The sequence below is a fragment of the Mauremys reevesii genome, linkage group 4, assembly GCF_016161935.1.
Source record: "Mauremys reevesii isolate NIE-2019 linkage group 4, ASM1616193v1, whole genome shotgun sequence".
Taxonomy (NCBI): domain Eukaryota; kingdom Metazoa; phylum Chordata; order Testudines; family Geoemydidae; genus Mauremys; species Mauremys reevesii.
In genome coordinates, this window is record NC_052626.1 from 9,437,795 (window position 1) to 9,458,610 (window position 20,816).

A 20,816-nucleotide genomic window follows, 5' to 3' on the forward strand; every position below is an offset into this window, starting at 1 on the left:
CTATTGTGTCAATTTTGGGGTCTTCTTGATGCTCCCATCACCTGCACCTACCCTAAATCCTGTGATTTTCGGCCATTCTCCGAAGGTGTCTGAAAATAGCCTGCTTTTATAATGCTCCTCGTTCAGATTTTATTAGCATACACACGTGTATAATTTATGTATGCTAATATGAACTTAATATAGCTTTCAGGTTGGCCCTGCATACCAAGAAAGTTTGCACAGGCCCTTTTGAAAATCCCACTAATCTCAGTGCATCCCAGCAACTTTGTTACAGCCAAACACCTACTTTGAAAATTCATGGGATCTCACTTCAACCCCGAGATCCGGGCCCCAATAGCTATTTGTGCCTACCCTCGGTTTTGAACATTTTTTTTAGATTGTATAGAAACTACCAATTAGCCACTTCACAATCTAGTTCTACACTATTCAAGCACAGAATGTGAAATGCTGTTCTAATATCACTTTTTCAAACAAACTATTAATTCCTCACTATTCCCGAGGCTTTTAATTCATGTTCCTATGCCATTGTACTGTCCCAATAAGCCACAGATGCCCCATAAGAGGTTGGCTGAAACACTTTGAATGACGGGGAGGCTGTGACTTTTTAAAATGGGGCCACATGAGATTCATTGCTGGCCTGTGGTCTTCCCTTTCTGCCAGCTAGGCTGGGGCAAACAGGCCATAGGCCAGGTGCAATTTGTGTATTCCAGAGCCTCTACACCATGTGTAGAGCAAGTTTGGCCATCTGTGCACCACCTCACAAGAGCCCTGGCTGCAGAGGGCATTCTAGACCACAGATGTGGACGGGGCAGACCAGCATCTTGCTGTTTCTACACCCCAGCAATTTCTAACAGGGGCCATCTCAACAAAGACAAGTTATGGCAACCTTCAGGACAACCCTATCCCATGAAAGGACTAAATTAGTCCTGAACAGAGATGGTGCAAGCTGACTTCTCTCTTTCTCTGCTGATGCAATGGTGAGTTTGCCCCTAGGAGAACAGCAGTGCCTGGAGAGCATAGCATCATATAGTGTGAGTTTCTGACATTCCAGGGACTGGGTGTCCAGCTGAGGACTGGGCATCCAATACTAAGTGCATAGTTTGAAATAACAAACATTCTTTGAAAATTCCCTATTTTCTGTGCACCCAAAATTGGCTAGCCAAATACCCTGCAGAACAGTCAAAGGCCCTTTGAACGTTTCCAGGTGTGTGATATGCCCACGGTCACACCGCAAGTCTGCAGAAGAGCCAGAGTGATTACCTGAGTCCCCATCCAGTACTCTAACCACAAGAACATCCTTCCTCTCCCATGTGCTCTTTGTATAAACTCAGGGTCATCTTTTCAAACTCAGCCTCAGATCTTGTGCATGAAGAATCTACCACCGTAGCACATTTCGTAAGTGGTAGGGAGTTCACCCTTGCACTTAACCAACACTTCCCTCCCTCTTCCTTTCCGTTGTGCTCAGCAGAGCATCAGGCCATTGCTATGCCAAAGACAACCACAGGGGCAAGACTGGTGCAGCACACACAGCGTGTGTGAAGAACTTTGATCCCTAAGTTGGTTATGGCCACTCTGCGCTGCTCTCTCCAGAAGAGCCCGTTAGACATATGCGACAGGGCTAGCTAAGGATCAATACACCCTGTGGAGAGAGACCATTTTTTTTTCCCCCAGGAGCTGTAGGATGCTCATACCCTGGGTCTGGCAGGGGCTGCCTTGGCTAGCAAGGACCCTACTGTCTCCTTCACCCCTTGGCAGTTGCACCTACCCCTGCCTGCTGCTGCCCCACCCCTTAGCAGCCATCTTCAGCCCCTGCCTTCCTTGGCCAAAGGGAACCCTACCAACACCACCAGGGGCTGCTCCTTGGCAACCATCTTCCCACCCACGGCTGCACCCTGGCACCTGCATCCGCCCACAGCCGCCCTTTTAACCACTCAGCATTGACCAGCCATAATCCCCGCCCCTTCCTCCCAGCTAACCAATCCAGTTAAAGCTTGGGCGCGTTTTCTAAAGGCCGCCTACTTCGGCCAATCAGAAGATGCTTTTCATGCTGCTCGGGAGGAGAGGAGGCTTGTGCGTTGTTAGGGGGCGGGGTTTATTTGTATCCGGCGCGAGCCGCCTGCCTGCAGGGGATTGGGTGAGAGCGGGAAGGGACTGACCAATGAGCGCCCTGGGCCGGGCCGAACCAAGGGGGCGGGACAGCGGCCTGTTCAAACCGAGCGCCGGGATGGTGAACCTGGTGAGGGGCGCCCGGCGTGTCGGGCCCTGAGGGGTCGGTGTGGCGGGGAGCGCCCCACGGCCGCCTCAGCCGGGACGGGATGTTTGGGGGGAGGTTACCCCGCCCCTGAGCCGGGGACGGGACCGGGTTACCCCAGCATCCGTTCCTGAGCCCCGGGGGACAGGGTTATCCCCCTCTCCCCCCCCCGCGTCCTGAGCCCCGGGGGGGGGACAGGGTTATCCCCCTCTCCCCCCCCCCCGCGTCCTGAGCCCCGGGGACAGGGTTATCCCCTCTCCCCGCGTCCTGAGCCCCGGGGGGGTGGACAGGGTTATCCCCCTCTCCCCCCCCCCGCGTCCTGAGCCCCGGGGGGGAGGGGACAGGGTTATCCCTCTCTTCCCCACCCCCCGCGTCCTGAGTCCCGGGGTGGGGGAACAGGGTTATCACTCCCCCTCCGCGTCCTGAGCCCCGGGGGGGGAAGGGGACAGGGTTATCACTTCCCCCCCCCCCCGCGTCCTGAGCCCCGGGGGGGGAAGGGGAACAGGGTTATCACTTCCCCCCCCCCCGCGTCCTGAGCCCCGGGGACAGGGTTATCACTCCCCCCCCCCCCGCGTCCTGAGCCCCGGGGGGGTGGGGACAGGGTTATCACTCCCCCCCCCGTGTCCTGAGCCCCGGGAGGGACAGGGTTATCACTCCCCCCCCCGTGTCCTGAGCCCCGGGGAGGGGACAGGGTTATCACACACCCCCCCCCGTGTCCTGAGCCCCGGGGGCGGAGGGGACAGGGTTATCACTCCCCCCCCCCGTGTCCTGAGCCCCGGGGGGGGGGACAGGGTTATCACTCCCGTGTCCTGAGCCCCGGGGAGGGGACAGGGTTATCACTCCCCGTGTCCTGAGCCCCGGGGGAGGGGGACAGGGTTATCACTCCCCTGCGTCCTGAGCCCCGGGGGGGGCGGGGGACAGGGTTATCACTCTCCCCCGCCCCCCCCGCGTCTTGAGCCCCGGGGGCGGAGGGGGGAGGGTTATCCCTCTCTTTCCCCCCCCCCCGCGTCCTGAGCCCCCGGGGGGGGAGGGGACAGGGTTATCACTCCTCTTCCCCCCCCCGTGGCTGGGGGGGTGAGGGGGGAGACAGGGTTATCTTTTCTCCCTTCTCCTTCCTGAGCTGTGGGGGGAGGACAGGGTTCCCCTCCATCCCAGTAAAACATCCCTCTGTTCTGTGATAGCTTTTCTGAATATTTAGTTACTTCCTGAATCTGCACGTCAGTGACTTGGGAACCCAGGAAATGTGATGCTCGCCTACCCTAGGGAAAGAGTCTGGCTGCTAACAAGTGGTAAGGCCTCCGCTTTATGGACTGTGTTTCTGCCCTGCTGTCTGCTACCCCCCACAATTACTGTACATGAATGTATCCATATGATGTATCCTTTCTGTGATTGTAATATTGCTGGTGAAGTTGTTGCAGCACCACTTACCTTCCTTGCTAGAGAATAGCCCTAGTAATGCCAGGGCTCTTTGCCTCTCGCTACAGTTCTGGGATTTTCATGGGGCTGCCACAACCCTGACCTTGTTCCAGGTTGGTGCTGCTTTCACTTAGCCCTCCGTTGTGAAGTTTCCACCTCCACTCTAAGCATACCACAGGCACTGAAGTTTCTTATTAGCTACGTAGCCTAAGGCCCACCACACTGTTGCCTATTCACATTTCAGGACACTATTCTTGTTTCTGACATGGGTGAGCTCGCAATTGCCTGGCAGCGTAACTGAATGGCTCAGACAAGTAATGAGTATGGAGCCTTTGACAGCTAGGGTAACCATCTGAATTCTTCCCTGGTTGGTAGTGGCTGGAAATCATTACTATCTAGTGGCTGTTTGTGGTCCATCGTTTGAAATGGGTATAGTGGTGTCAGCCCAGTTCATATGACAAACCATCATCATCCCAATTAGCAATAACTATTCACTCAATATTGAGTAAGCCTGGGAACTAAATTCCCCTCTCATCCCTAAAGGTAATCTCTCTAGGATAAGGTTGAGACAAAGGCATGAAAAGGTAGGAGAGGATGCACAGCAGGTGCCAGTGTTGTACCTGTTCTGTGGCAAGAGGATTTCAGTCTTCAGGGCTTTCATGTCACAGATTTTCAGAAGCACTACTTTCATGCATGCAACTCAAACAAAAATAGGCAACACTCTGCTATTGGAGGTGCCCTGACATGTGTAGACTGAGTTTATGTATCTTCCATCCAGATTATTTGTTTCACAAATATGTTTGAGGAACCTTGTAGAAATGAATTATATTACACTTGTTCTAAGGCACAATTACACAGCTCTGTGTGCTTAGGGTAAACTCCAATCATTTAAAGACATGGGGAATTCTTCAGAGCAGCCCCTGGCTGTGTTTATGGATAAATATTAATAAGTGCTATATGATTGATGTTTTGATACTTGCTCCCATCTTCAGCATACCTTTAGTGCAATCATACATGTATCGTTTGAATGCTATGTTTTATTTGACTGATTTTACTTTTGTGGTTATTTCAAGGTTGCTCATGGAAACTTTTGATTGACAATAGTACAGAATTGTGACTTTTTTCCAATAATACAAAATACCCCACTTTTTCCTGGAAGGGAGGGCAAAAACCTACAGAGGTTTTAGAAATGAAATGCCTACTATGATTCATTTAGGCCATGTCTACACTAGCACTTAGGTCAGCAAAACTTTTGTTGCTCAGAGGTATGAAAAAACACCTCTCAAGTGACATGAATGTTGCTGGCATAAGCGCTCGTGTGCACAGCGCTATGTCAATGGGAGACGCTCTCCCACCAACATAGCTACTGCCACTTGTTGAACTGGTTTTATTATGTCGACGGGAGAGCTCTCTCCCGTCTGCATAACACAGCCCCACAAGCAATTTTATGGCGATACAGCTCTGTTGCTGTAAGCTTGTAAGTGTAGACATGGCCTTAGTAAACTTATTTATTCCTCAACTATTTTTTAAAAAAGCATACACCTGTCTCTACTTAGACAAGTGCAAGATCTCCATTAAAGTGCAAGAAGTGTCTCCAGTCTAATTCGTTAGGGTTATTACTCTTGTACCTTCCTACAGAAGCTGATAATGTAACCAATGTACCACCTTTTTCATCACCTACTATGGGCTTGTCTACCTTATCGGCTGGATCCACGGTTAGCAATCGATCCAACGGGGGTCAATTTATCGCATCTAGTCTTTCCCCCCACCTCCAGTGTAGACCAGGCCTATGTGTTATAAGGATTTGACCAAAACAGTCTGAATGTGCTCAGTACATATTTTGGTTGACTAGACAGAAGCACAAGTCATAAAAACTGACACTATTCTGAATTCAGCTGTCCTGTCTTCCCTATTTTACTTGCTCATTTTTGTTGCAACCTCCTTCACAAACAGATCTGGGTCTTCAGTTTTAAATTTTAGAATAAAAGGAAGGATATTGGGGTTGCATGGTGGCAACCATGTTTTAGACTTTTTGACGGTGGCAGGGGAATCTAAACCTGTGACATCCATGTTTAGGATCTGTCACATTGGTTAAGTACTAGAAAGGTGCTACAGCATTTCTGAATTGGTTTTTGAGTTTGATTTTGGTGACTGCAGTTCTTTTAATTAGTTCAAGACAGATTTATATTGCTGTTGCAGTATGGGTGATAGCCTGTACTCTGTGAAATCCCTTTAATTGCTTTTGTAAACTGTCAGTTCCTTTGTTATGTAAAACATGCTATTTTCGATGAAAGTTCTCCTTGTGCTTAATGCAAATTTCAATATATTTATGCATCTAACTGCCATAACCTTCTTGTGTTCCACCAAGTGTAGTTGGGAAGTGGGAGTGATCTGTCCTCCTTTTTCAACCAACAAACCCAAGAAGCTGCTAGCAGTTGCAGGAAAACTTCTAAACTTCCACAAAAAGAACAGGAGTACTTGTGTCACCTTAGAGACTAACAAATTTATTTCAGCATGAGCTTTCGTGAGCTACAGCTCACTTCTTCGGATGCATAGAATGGAACACACAGACAGGAGATATTTATACATACAAAGAACATGAAAAGGTGGAAGTATGCATACCAACAGGAAAAGTCTAATCAATTGAGATGAGCTATCACCAGCAGGAGGAGAAAAACCTTTTTGAAGTGATAATTAAGATGACCCATAGAAGGTGTGAGGAGAACTTAACATAGGGAAATAGATTCAATTAGTGTAATGATCCAACCATTCCCAGTCTCTGTTTAGGCCTGAGTTAATTGTATCTAATTTGCATATTAATTCAAGTTCAGCAGTCTCTCTTTGGAGTCTGTTTTTGAAGTTTTTTGTTGCAAAATTGCCACCTTCAAGTCTGTCACTGAGTGATTAGAGAGGTTGAAGTGTTCTCCCACTGGGTTTTGAATGTTATGATTCCTGATGTCAGATTTGTGTCCATTTATTCTTTTGCGTAGAGACTGTCCGGTTTGGCCAATGTACATGGCAGAGGGGCATTGCTGGCACATGATGGCATATATCACATTGGTAGATGTGCAGGTGAACGAGCCCCTGATGGCATGTCTGATGTGATTAGGTCACATGATGGTGTCACTTGAATAGATATGTGGACAGAGCTGGCATCGGGCTTTGTTGCAAGGATAGGTTCCTGGGTTAGTGTTTATGTTGTATGGTGTGCAGTTGCTGGTGAGTATTTGCTTCAGGTTGGGATGCTGTCTATAAGCGAGGACTGGCTTGTCTCCCAAGATCTGTGAGAGTGAGGGATCATCTTTAAGGATAGGTTGTAGATCTTTGATGATGCACTGGAGAGGTTTTAGTTGGGGGCTGTAGGTGATGGCTAGTGGCGTTCTGTTATTTTCTTTGTTAGGCCTGTCCTGTACTAGGTGGCTTCTGGGTACTCTTCTGGCTCTGTCAATCTGTTTTTTTCACTTCAGCAGGTGGGTATTGTAGTTTTAAGAATGCTTGATAGAGATCTTGTAGGTGTTTATCTCTGTCTGAGGGATTGGAGCAAATACAGCTGTATCTTAGAGCTTAGCTGTAGACAATGGATCATGTGGTGTGTCCGGGATGGAAGCTGGAGGCATGTAGGTAAGTATAGCGGTCAGTGGGTTTCGGGTATAGGGTGGTGTTTATGTGACCATCACTTATTAGCACAGTAGTGTCTAGGAAATGGACCGCTTGTGTGGATTGGTCTAGGCTGAGGTTGATGGTGGGATGGAAATTGTTAAAATCACGGTGGAATTCCTCGAGGGCTTCTTTTCCATGAGTCCGGATGATGATGTCATCAATGTAGCGCAAGTAGAGTAGGGGCGTTAGAACAACGCTTCCTTAGCTCTCGTTCCCTAAGTCAACTAACTTCCACAGTGTACTTTAGGACTGTCACTACTTTCTCAACAAGGTTTAACTAGTTTGCTAAACATCTATATGTCAGATGTTTAAGATGAAAACACTTGTTGTTCTCTTCTATTTTCAGTTTATCAACTTTGTCATTTTTTTTCCTTTTTGGGTGGCATTTGCAGCTACTTGCACAGTTTTCTTTTCAGATGTAGAATCCTTTGCATTAAGTAGAGATGCCTTCCCCCCCCCCCCCAATGCTTTTAGCTATTATTAGATCATTGCTAGTGTTCAGTTTTGTACAGTAGAACCTCGGAGTTACAAACACTTGGGAATGGAGGTTGCTCATAACTCTGAACAAAGCGTTATGGTTGTTCTTTCAAAAGTTTACAACTGAACATTGACTTAATACAGCTTTGAAACTTTACCATACACAAGAAAAATGCTGCTTTTTACCATCTTAATTTAAATGAAACAAGCACAAAAACAGTTTCCTTACTTTGTCAAATCTTTTCTTAAACTTTCCGTTTCCCTTTTTTTTTAGCAGTTTACATTTAACACAGTACTGTATTGTTTGCTTTTTTTTTTCTTTTCTTTTATTGCCTTCTGCTGCCTGTTTGTGTACTTTCAGTTCCAAATGAGGGGTGTGGCTGACCGGTCAGGTCGGAACTCTGGTGTTCGTAACGCTGAGGTTCTGCTATACTAATGTTACTACTGATTCTAGCAGCATGTATTAGTGGACTTGTAAGTTAAAAATCTGTATGGAGATATATCCAGGGTGAAGTGCTTCAGTCTCTTTTCGTTTCTCATTTTGTGCTACACTGAGGGGGATGAGGTTAGTGTTAAAGAACACTTTAGGCTCAAGTCTCTGCCTTTCAGTTGTTAGTGTCATAATTGCTAATCTCTGGATGATAAAGATGAACAGACACAACTGAAGTCTCCTTCAGCAATCATTCTGACTGGAGTGATGACAACAGCATTGAAAATGTCTTATTTGCAGGATCATCAAACTAATCAATGTTTTTGTTGTCTTCAATAGACAGTTTCATTTGATGGATCATCTGATATTAAAGAATCCAAGAAACTACTTTCTGCACTTTGAGCTGAGCACATAGCCTATCTTGTGTACATGTTGCTTTAGATGACTTTATTATTACTTTAGTCCATTCACTGCCTTGTTTCCTACCACTTCCTTCAAAATTAGGCATGCTAAGTCAGAATGCATCTAACAAATCACTTGTTTGCAGCTCTTCCATTCACTAGCTAGAATGCAGAACAACCATCTAATGAGATCAATATGGTGAAGATCATAAAAAAAAAATGAGCTAGCCAGTTTTGTTCAGTGCTGTGTATTAGGTGCCATGCCAACCTTCTAGCTAAGATAGCTATAGGCCTCCTGACGTTCACTGCTCCACTCGCTTCCCTCTCATTAACATTTAATAACAGTTGATCCACCTATTAGCAATGCACTGCTCTGAATCACCATTGATTCTCCTCTCACTTCATAGACAGTTCTAAAACTTTCAAAATAGGAATAACAAGAACCTTGATGTGCTCATAACCTTGAGGGAAAAAAGTTCTTCTTCATACATTAAAATTAGAGCCTGTTCCTAACATCCACATCTTCTGTTCAAGTATGTTATGTTCATGTGAATGCTTCAGAGTGACAGGTGTTTAAAAATATATATATAATTTTTTGCTATTTGAAACCTGTTGTGTTTTTTTTCACAAGCCTGATGAACTATTTATATAGCAGAGAGCTACAGACAAGTATTCAAAATCTTATATAAGATTGAACCTGAGGGCAGGTCTTCACCACCTGCCAGATCTGCGGGTAGTGATCAATCTATCAGGGGTTGATTTATCACGTCTAGTGTAGATGCGATAAAATTGCTCCCCGATAGCACTCCCCATCAACTCCGGAACTCCAGCTCACGAGAGGCGGAAGCAGAGTTGATGGGGGAGTGGCAGCGGTTGACTCACCGCCATCCTCACGGCCAGGTAAGTCGACCTAAGATATGCCGACTTCAGCTACGCATAGCTGAAGTTGCATATCTTAGGTCGACAACTGCCCCCACCCCCGCTAGTGTATACCTGGGCTCAGTGTAGATAGTGGCTAACGTTCAATAATGTTGTAGTCTATCATCTTAAACTAAACCTTTGAGCTACATCAAAGTGGTCTTATAAGTAATGCATCCTATGTGAACAATGGTAACCTTTTACTAAAGAAAAAAACCTCATCTGTTGTAGTGTGCTTGCAACACAGCAGATGTTGACAAACAATTCCTTATAGCAATTACTCTTCTGTTGAAGCCTGGCGCGATGCAAGCAAATGAGTTTGACTCATCTGATGAAGAGCCTATTCAAGATGATCAGATACCATTTCAGATATCATGGTAAGACACACTTTTTTTGAGCAAAAAATTCTTTGTAATGACATACCCTCATGGATGTTTCACTCAGCAATTTCTGGCCTTTCAGAAATATCCCAAGTAACATATATAAGGTTTGAAGAACACTTGTATGCTGCTTGCAGCTAAATATCTGCACTAACTGTGGGACTAAATATTCATAAAACCACACAGCTGGACAATAGATTGTACCTGTCCTAAAGGAACCTGCAGCAGGCCACTGTCTTCAGTGATATTTCAGAGAAGTCATAGAAATAGTAATGAAATCAAACACTGGACATACATGACAACTAAACTTGCTAGTATAACTGCCATGTCTCTCTGCAACCTGAAGATATTAGTCCAGACTCTGATTAAAACATAACTTGTGAGTGACTAAAATCCATTTACTTTAATTCCCAAGTAACTTAATTCTTAATCATTTCTGACACACTGTGAAGATGTTGTAGGTTAAGAAGATTTGATCCATAGCTCTTACAGAGGAGGCAACATGAAATTTAATCAAATAGTAAAATGGTTCGGAATGAAGTATTGATACTTTAATATACACCTCAGAAGTGTTAAAACTTCTTCACTGTGTGTGTACACTTCATGTACCTCTTCTCACTTAAGCGTATGATACATGTGATCAGAAATAAAATGTTGTAGTGTGGACATGTGATTCTCTTTTATCAGTAAACACTACAAAGTTTTCTGGCTCTAATTCTTGATATTCAAACTGGACTACTGCTGGATAACTTTTCCACAACCCCACTGAGAAAGTAGCTGTCTAGTATTGAAAACTTGAGCTGGAATTCAAGTTTATATTCTGCATTTTCTTTTGGTAGGTTAGCCCTGTCATCTGTCTATTGTTCTCAGTTTCTGGGAGTATGTTCTCTGCCAGGTACGTAGCGCTGGTTTTAGAAGTTTGGTTGAAAGCATGGTTTAAAGCTAGGAGGAAATTATGCTGTCTCCAAAGATCTCTCTAAACCTTACTCGCTTAGTGGAGTGATACACATGTCTTCTGAGCACACAATATTGGAAAGAGTGGAGGTATCAGATCTCTTGGTTTGATGCCTGAGACTGTTTTGCCTAATCCAGAAGAAGTGATGAAAGGTAACTGCAGATAAACTAGTGTGCTTTCCAAATTGGAGTACCTTTTATGATCGTAAATGGCAATGCAAGCCCATGAAATGGGACAACTCTGACCAAGCCACATTTTTCCACTATAAGGAATGTCAAACTAAAGATCACATCTGAAAAATCCTACACTGTTACATTCTAAAAATGTAAAATATTAGTAAAGTATTTCATCTTCCTACTAGTAACCCTACAACTATCTCACTTCTTGCTGATCTCTTGCCAATCTCTTTAAGTGTAGCCCAGTTAATCATATCAGAAGCTCTCTCCCTTTTGGGAAGGCTTAAAAACTAGATGTTAGTTACAGGCTTAGAAAAGCTGCCCTGTTACTTTATTAAACATGATGATTCTGTCTGCACTCCCCTACACAACTACTCTACTTGCGACAGTGAACTGTTCTTTCAAATGTTTCTATTCCACCCAACTCACTTCTTCATATTTTATTTTAGGTTGTAGGTTCAAGGATGTTAGAAGAAATCTTCAGAAAGATATAGGTAGGTTTATATAAAATATATACACCTCTACCCCGATATAAAGCGACCCGCTATAACACAAATTCAGATATAACGCGGTAAAGAAGCGCTCCGGGGGGGCGGATCAAAGCAAGTTCACTATAACACGGTTTCACCTGTAACGCGGTAAGATTTTTTTGGCTCCCAAGGACAGCATTATATCGAGGTAGAGGTGTATATGCACACATGCTACATAGACACACCCATTAACACATGCTCTTGCTCTTTTGATTTATATGTTGTATATGGACTCTACACTAATTTAGATCTTTCTTTTTCATATTGTAAGTAAGCACTTTCAAATGCACATGGTGAATTAAAAGTGCATAAATTTACTATTTTAGTCACTAGAATCTTGCCTGCTCTCTTAGACTGGAGATTGTATCACATAATCTTTCTAACCATGCTAAAATAAATTTGTTAGTCTTTAAGGTGCCACAAGTACTCCTGTTCTTTTTACAGATACCATGTGTATCTTCTCAGAAATGAAACAATCATGACAGTTAAGCTGTGCCATCTCCATTAGTGTTCAGAGTTTCCCTTTTACAAATACATGTAGTGTTTCCTTTTACTGGGTGAAAAGTTCCTGAGGGAGTATTGATTTAACAATTGTGTTAATCCGGGCTTCTGTAGTGCTCAATGTGCTTGGAGGAATGTGAAGCTGTGTGCACTGTTTAATGTAATGAGTCTCTTTTGCAAGAGAAAAACATCACCTCTTACATGGGTTCACCACCAACTGAGAGTACTCACTGCTGAATAGGTACAGCCCATAGTCAGAGGCAGTTGTCTTTACTTTTTCCTCTACCGTAACAGGAAGCTCTGATAATCCCAATGTAGGATAGCAAGCTTCCCAAGAAGAGCTAGTTCAAAGCCTAAGCACAAATACTTCTAATCTTTATTTCAATAACTTGCCAACTTCAGGATCCTACCAATGAGCATAAACACAGTGTTCACGGTTAACCCTACAGTTCTTCTAGTGTTTGTGTCGGCTGGTCATGGGTAAACCATACTAGAACCAAAATGTTAGCTGACCAGCAGTTGTGCTAACCACAACATCTCCACTGGTTGCTGTTTAACGCTGTGATAGTTAACATGATTCCTCAAGCTTTTGTTCTAACACACCTATGCTTTGTAGCAAAGACTTGTGTTGTATCAGCAAAAGTCCCTTCATGACTGCTCAAAGATGATCAGAAAAGAGGGGACTTGACTAATGCTGAGAAGAATTTTTAGTTCTTGCTGATTCTTACATTAATCCCTGAAATTGAATTGATTAGCATTTTTGTCTAAGTAGATCTTTAACTTGATAGGCGCTTTTTTTATTTGCAAGTGTCTTGGTTTGTTGGCAGAAGAATTAAAGAGGTATGGGACACAGGATATATTTGTGCTCTGTACCAGAGGAGAGCTCTCAAAATATCGGGTGCCAAACCTACTAAACTCCTACCAGCAGCATGGGATTATTGTGCACCACCACCCTATTCCTGATGGAGACACTCCTGACATCGCCAACTGCTGTACCATTCTGGAAGAACTAAGGGGCTGTCTGGAAAACAACCGGAAAACATTAATACAGTAAGTTTCTATTTCCTTCCTATCTCCACAAGGCATCTATCAACTTTCCTCCAGATTGATGAACAATCAAAACTTTAATGTATAATAATGTCAAATGACGGCTGGCTGGCTGGCTTCCTTTAGGGTTAATTCAAACTGTGACATTCCCTCTCTTTCACCGTGTCTTCGTCTGGCACACACTTACAACTACTTCCATTTCCTTGCCCCGTTCAGTGAGAAATAATGCTAGGCTTTGTAGGGCTGGACACCTAGAGCCTCCTCCCGTTTTCCTAGCTGGTCTAGTGGGATGACCCATGGCGTACTACCTGAGAGAAACTAAAATTCACAGCAGCTACCAGGGCGACATACCTTGAGCCTTTAGGAAACACTAATGGCTACCGTATTTTCCAGCGTATAAGACGACTTTCTATACTAAAAAACAACCCCCAAAAATCAGGGGTCGTCTTATACGCCGGGTATAAACAGCGGGCAGCCCAGAGCCCTCTGACTCCCGGCCCCGGCTGGGATTTAAAAGGCTCTGGGCTCCCCGCCGCGGCGGGCAGCCCAGAGCCCTCTGACTCCCGGCCCCGGCTGGGATTTAAAGGGCTCTGGGCTCCCCGCACTTGCAGGCAGCCCAGAGCCCTCTGACTCCCGGCCCCGGCTGGGATTTAAAAGGCTCTGGGCTCCCCCCCTCGGAAGGGGGGGTCGTCTTATACGGCGAGTATAGGCCAAAACCTATGTTTTAACTGTAAAATTAGGGGGTCGTCTTATACGCCCAGTCACCTTATACGCCGGAAAATACGGTATTAAAAAATTTCTACTTTGTTTCAGGCCATCCACCTTACATAAGGATATCATGGTGCATTCTACTAATCCACTAAGAAATGGACTTTGGGTGGGGAGGAGGAATTTTGATCTAGAGGTAGGATGAGGTATTTCCATTGGATGCTGTGTTTCTTCTTTCCCATTGGGCACCAGAGAAGCTATGGGCATAAAATCTACCAAAATGATCTGATCTTGCTTTCTGTGAATCTAGAACACAACTCTTCCACAGGGGCGGATTCCCACAGGTTTTACCAAAGGACTGGATTTTCACACAACTCTAATGTCCCAAGCCTGTATTGTGAGGCTTGTTTCCTTAGATTATAGGAGACGGTGGAATTGTGGTCAAGGTATTCTTGAATGAATTCTTTTTCCACTGGGTTCACAGAAGAGGGAAGTAGCTTCTAGCCATCTTGATCTCCCAAGGATTACCAAGCACAATAAGGCCCCAGTTCTACTGCACTATTAAAACAAGTCCTTCTTTTCTTTCAGCTGTTACGGAGGACTTGGACGTTCATGTCTCAGTAAGCATCTTTTCCCTCCTCCCCCCATGTCATTGCTTAATATTGATGCAATTTAGCCACATCCTCTTCTGGTAATAGAACTAAAATATATATTAGTCTGGCACCTAAGGGACCAAAATGCATTATGAACCAGAGGTTTCTGAGTTGGAAATGGAACTTGGTGCCCTTGCACAGTGCAGGCCTTATGGAGTCATGTGGAAAATGGGAGAAGTTTAATAGCCTCCTATAATAAGGTTGGTTATAGTTTGACAGGCCTTGGTTACTACAGTTGTGTTCTCACCCATGTTTCTGCCAACATCAGGCCTGACCAGACATCCACTGTAATAAATGGAGCAGGCCCAAGCCAGTTTATTTAGGAGCTCTTGGTACTGATCAAGCAAGAAACTTCTTTAGTCAGACTTTTTAAAGAATAAAAAAAAGCCAGTGAACAATGCACCATAGCTCTGTGCACTCAACTATATGGAAGTGTGGAGAGACTTCTTGTCTGATTTGTAAAGGGAACAAACTAGACCTTGCCTCTGTCTCCTTTTCCACACCTTCGCTGTGACTTGCCTCCATTTCCGCCACGGTGGGGACTGCACTCTGCCCGCAGAGCTCCCTGCATGACCCTCAATGAGGGGGAAGCAGGAGACATGCAGCTCTCGTTTTGTCTGTTTTTTCTCAACTTAGTTCTCTCCCCAAAGCCTGAGGGGTGCCAAAAGCTGCAAACACCACAGAAGGGGAATGGAGCTGAAACAACAATCTCCCAAAATGCACAAACGGCCCTCGAGATGTTACGGGGCCAACCTGTTAAAGTTTTGAATTAAAGTTTGGACTTTCCCTCCAAAAAGCTCTGCAGCCAGGAATGCTGGGGGAGCTGCTGAGGATGCAGGGAAAACTTGAGCAAACTTCCCTGCTGCTAATGACTGGCAGGCCTCGTTCTGCCCCCAACTGCAACCAGGTTGAAGTATCCATTGTAACAGATCTCTGGACCTTCGTATGATGAAGAAATTGCAGTTCTGAAGTGGCCGTGAGACTCCAGTGGTTGTCTAAGCACAAACATCAGTGAGCAGAAGTTTCATTACATACAGAAATGATTGTTAGCATGCATACTTATGCATGTCTTTTCCTTACAGTAGCTGCATGTCTTTTGCTTCAATTATCTGATGCAATGGAACCCCAAGAGGCAATAGAGAGCCTCCGAGACTTAAGAGGATCTGGGGCAATACAGACAATAAAGGTAAGGAGGCTGTGGGGGGAAGGGAATACTAAAATGGAGAAGACCTCTGGTGGGACTGTGCCTCTGTACTAGGATCTGTCCTCATGAAGAGATGGCTTTCTTTCTGAGAGTTAAAGCAGGTCTCTAGTAATTCATGCCCTTACTACCTCTGAATGTTGGGATTGAGCTGCTTGTAGTAACATGCTATCACACCAACTCAGCCTCAGTCTGTCTACACCAGAACTTCACATCTTTCCTCCTTTATCGCCAATAGCCATTCTATTCCCTCCTCCTCCCCACCCGGTTGCTCTGTTCTTTACCTCTCTCCCCTGTTGCCCTCCACCCCACTCCCACCTATGGCTCGTAGTAGGCGTTGTTGCTTCTTCCTTTCTATTACAAAAATCCTTCCTTTCATTCTTACTGCACCTTGATCTGCCTCGATTCTAAAACTCTTCTCTTCGACTCACACTTGCATATTAGTTCCTATTCTAGCTGTCATTTACCATTTATCATCTATCTTCTGCCCATGTCCCAATGCTAGTATTAAACCTACTCAGAATACATAGGTCATACAACGGGCAAGACTATAGTTCATAAAGCCAGAGAATATACACCAGTCAAGATCTCACCACAACTTCTAGATCTAACGTTATTTTAAATGCCTTCTAAAGAAGGCAGAGTGGCAGAGAAGGCTGCCTACTGCTAGCTGAAGTAGCCGAATAGGATTTGGGAAGCAGGCACACTTCAGCTAAGTCAGAGTGGAGAGCAGAGTAAGCACTGTTTACTGAAGCTAGGGAGTCCCACCCTGCTTTTATTAGATATGGGGGATCTGTGTTTTAATTCCCCTGATTGCCTATATATTTTTTGGAACACTTGTTATGTAGTTTACACCGTTTGGAATCTTTACTCAAGACTGATTGGGCCCACCAGCACTCTATGTAGATTGTTGTGCCCTATATTCAGCTACCTGGAAGCAGTGTTCTACTTCTTGGACTACATGCAGAGGAAGTAGAGCTACTTATTCACAAATGAAGCAGTTTCCCATTTAATAATGCCAACCACAACCAGAATTATTATATCTCCAACTTCACTATAATAGGAACACGGGAGTTGCCAGACTGGATCAAACTTAAGGTCCATCTAGTCCAATATCCTGTCTCTGTCCTAACAGTGGACAGCACCAAATGCTTCAGAGTAAGGTGTAGTAATTGTGCAGTAGGCAGATGTGGGGTAATCTGCCCTCTCCTGCCCCGATTAGGTCTTATTGTACCCTAATAGCTAGAGCCTTGCCTAAACCATGAAGTATTTAATATCTCTTTTAAAACTTTACAACATGTCTGTCACATTCAGCACTTTTGCTAAATATGATTGTATGTTTTTCAGCAATACAACTATCTCCATGACTTTCGAGAGAACCTGGCTGCACATCTGTCAACAAAAGATGCAATATTAAGATCAGTATCAAGATAAACTAATATTGGCATCATGGTATATCTGTTTACATATGGTATTTTGGCGAGTACAAGTTCTACGTAAAAAGACATCTCTCACCTACATGACCTTTTAATACCACTTCATTAGTCACTGCTTCTGGCAAAGTATTATCCTAACACCCAGTCTCTCTACTGTAAATAGATACAAGACTGGTGCTGGAAAGGGTCTTGTAAGCTATAGTAATATCCTGCATTTCAAACTTCCAAGGACTAATTTCTAAGTTCATTCTCTACAAGTATTTCCACACATGAAGGGAAAAATGCTATGCTGGTGTCCCCTTCATTTCTAATGGACTTGTTTTAGTACAGTAACTTCAGCAGTGAACTGCTGATTCATTAATTCCCTTCATCAAGGATGTCCTTACTAGCATACAAGTTTCAACACTCTGAACTAGTATTTTGGTTTTTAAATTTTGGTGTTTTCTGTATGTTGCATTTTATGTATTTACTGAATGGAGGGTATTACAGGGAATGTCAAATAAGAAATAAAACTAATGCATTGTCTTTTTTTTCTTGTAAGTCAGCAGGAATAGTTGGGGGTAAAAGGGGAGGGAAGCTTGAAATGGGAGTAAAAAGATCTGGTAACTTAACAGTAGCCAGCTGAGCTCTAAGAGCCAAGGCTACTGAGAGCCAGAAAGGGCCTCCTTTTACTCTTCTGTTGTGAAGGATTTTCAAAGCGTTCCAGAGCAGCAGTCTAGTTCTTTCCACAAGTCCTTGATTAATGTAATTTGATGGCATATGCGTGTGTGGGGTGGGCTGGTTCTGTACTCAACACCTAAGTCACTATTTTAGTTGAAATCAGTGAAAAGTGAGCTCATAGACTTAGAGTAAAGAAATACTATTCAAACCTTTGCCATCATGCCATTATTTGCTCTTTATGCTCCACATCTTGTAATTCAAAATGGGACAGGTTTAACTTAAACTAAAATTAGTTCTATTTATTGTAACATTCTAAGTGACAACTTTCCATTTTATCTGCTGACTCAATCATTGATCTTTTAAACAAGAAATGATTCATAGACTCTAGGACTGGAAGGGGCCTTGAGAGGTCATAGAGTCCAGTCCCCTGCTCTCATGGCAGGAGCAAATACTGTCTAGACCATCCCGGATAGACATTTATCTAACCTACTCTTAAATATCTCCAGAGATGGAGATTCCACAACGTCCCTGGGCAATTTATTCCAGTGTTTAACCACCCTGAGAGTTAGGAACTTTTTCCTAATGTCCACCCTAAATCTCTCTTGTTGCAGTTTAAGCCCATTGCTTCTTGCTCTATCCTTAGAGGCTAAGGTGAACAAGTTTTCTCCCTCCTCCTGACGACACCCTTTTAGATACCTGAAAACTGCTATTATGTCCCCTCAGTCTTCTCTTTTCCAAACTAAACAAACCCAATTCTTTCAGCCTGAGCACATATCCAACTCCTAACTATTTGCAGTTTGTGGGGGAAAGTGACTAAAGCTTGGAATTTGTTACGCTTATTAGGACTTCTAGAATTTTGAGTAATATGGTCCTAAATGAATGTAGCAGACTATACACACTTGACCCTGAGTTGTGCAAATATACTTGTACAATTGGAGACCTAAATTTTGGAAGGTGTAAATGACAACATTTTCTAACCCACACTACATGTTCTAGTCTCATGTTCTAAATTTACCACCATGTGTAAAGGCTAATTCCTACCCAACAAATTGTAAAGTAGTTAGGCTTTAGACTGCACCATGTATTCTTTTCTCCACTTGTGAAGTGGTCAGTGCAAGCTTTTCTGACTCACCCTGGAGATAGTTAATAACTGTAGCTTGCTCCACCTGGGCCTTTATAGGTAGCATAAAATATAGAAATCAGAATGAAAGAAAAGTAGACCATTTAGCAATCTCCCCACTTCACTGTCTAATGTTTACAAGTAAAGGTTCATAGATGGGGAGCTTTGATCAACTAATTTTTCAGGATCAGACCATTTCTCAATGACTTCCATACCAAACTTGGATTTGTACCAGCACTACAAACTAAGGCTGAGAGCTGAGTGTCAAGCTGGGTTCTTCTGTCTTGCCTATAATTAGCACTACAATTCTGCAAGCCAAATTATGGCCCTAACTGTACCTATGCAACTCCATTGACCACTCATGGAAGTAACAAGTGTTGATGTAGACATAATTTATCCTGTAGAAGCTTTAGGTGGCAGGCAGAGAAGGATGACAGAAAAGACACTACTGGCAAACTGCATAATTTTACAAAGTCAGTTTTAAAGGTAAAACTGCACTTAAGTTTAACAGGTGCTTAAAGTGAAATTCAACTTAATACTCTAGACCCCAATTCTGCACATTTTTCCATGTGCATGATTTGATTCAGAGGAGAATACTCCCATGCCTAAAGGCAAGGCACAGGTAAGAGAGGCTGTACAATTAGGACCATAAATACTTGTCAGTTATGAATACAGGGACAGTAATTTTGTTCAGAGGAAAAACTCAAGTTCTGCTCCTTAGTCCTTTTCTGTATGTGCAAAGGTTTTTCTGACCATATTTGCTTTCATGAGAAACAAGTAGTTTATGGTTAAATGTAACAATTTTTAACAAGAAAAAGAAATGCTATTTTCTGTTAAAGTTTTAACTAGCCAAATCCAATCCACAACTTCTCATGCCACAGAAGTCTAACCGTTTCTTTTATGAAGTCTTCCAAAGTTTCAGAGAACATTCTCCCAGTTAGATTAATCCTAGGCACTTCCATTTCATTTATTTGTCCATGATGAGAAGCATACTGAATGATGGGTTCAAACCAAAATTTTGGCTGCAAGTTCACCCTTGGAAAGTTCAGAGTTGAATATGATTGCAAGCCCTCCTATTCAGGAATATTCTGATTCAAGATGATTTGAGCCCCCACCTCTAATTTAGATCTTTAAAGACTTAAAATGGTTCAGGCTACGCTACTTGAGAGAGAGACTCCCACTGGAGCAGACAAATACAGGGCTCCAACTTTTGGATGATTGGGGGCTGGTGGCATAACTCTTCGTGAAGGCTTCTCAATACTAGATTTCATGGTCTGATAGTTTGTTAATCTACAGGGTACAGTGCAAAAAAGTGTCACAACAATTTAATTAGATACTTTAGGAAACAGTTTGAAAACAGAAGCTGTCAAGCCACAGCAGGAAGAACTTTTGAAAGCCATGACAGCTTGAACTCCATAAAAGCAAAGATGTTAACTTTCATCTATTGCTGTGGGATGCAACACTTTCCTTGCAGCTCAGCAGCTTGTCAAATTCGTTTTTTAAACTAGGCAAAGGGTAGAGAGAGGAATCAGCTTTAATCCTTTTTGAAGAGTGCTATGATCGTGAAAGTACATAATTTAAAGCTCCAATTTCAAACAGTGGTTCTGGGGAAAAGACTATACAAATTAATCATACTTCATCATTAGAATGGCTCAATGGAATTCTCAATTATGTACAGTTTGGGGTACATTATTCCATATGAAAATAGAAAAAAAATTTAACTCTAGTTATTTCTATCCCATGGAGGGAAAAAAAATATTTGCAACAAAAGCATGCCATATGATAAACACTTCAAACTAAGAAGCTATGGGATTTTAATTTCATGGAGTTTGTATCTATTCTGTCAGCTGTCTCCTTTGATTTGGCTAAGGCAAAAATCATTATCCACATAGAAAG

The 20,816-nt window shown here is 43.5% G+C and overlaps 1 protein-coding gene across 4 annotated transcripts; it reads left to right on the top strand.

Annotated features, from left to right (window-relative positions):
- Window positions 1-2,198: 2,198 nt before the first annotated feature.
- CDKN3 (cyclin dependent kinase inhibitor 3) lies at window positions 2,199-17,665 on the top strand. 4 transcript variants are annotated; one of them, XM_039538370.1, is made up of 9 exons: window positions 2,199-2,236; window positions 3,469-3,540; window positions 9,848-9,930; window positions 10,773-10,828; window positions 11,514-11,558; window positions 12,923-13,145; window positions 14,439-14,470; window positions 15,586-15,689; window positions 17,052-17,665. In XM_039538370.1, exons 3-9 carry the CDS (start codon window positions 9,857-9,859, stop codon window positions 17,136-17,138), a joined length of 621 nt encoding a protein of 206 aa, XP_039394304.1. In that variant the 5' UTR covers window positions 2,199-2,236; window positions 3,469-3,540; window positions 9,848-9,856; the 3' UTR covers window positions 17,139-17,665. The 4 variants fall into 4 exon arrangements, with proteins under 4 accessions (XP_039394304.1, XP_039394306.1, XP_039394305.1 ...); XM_039538372.1 differs by having other exon boundaries at window positions 15,589-15,689; XM_039538371.1 differs by having other exon boundaries at window positions 12,926-13,145.
- Window positions 17,666-20,816: the final 3,151 nt, after the last annotated feature.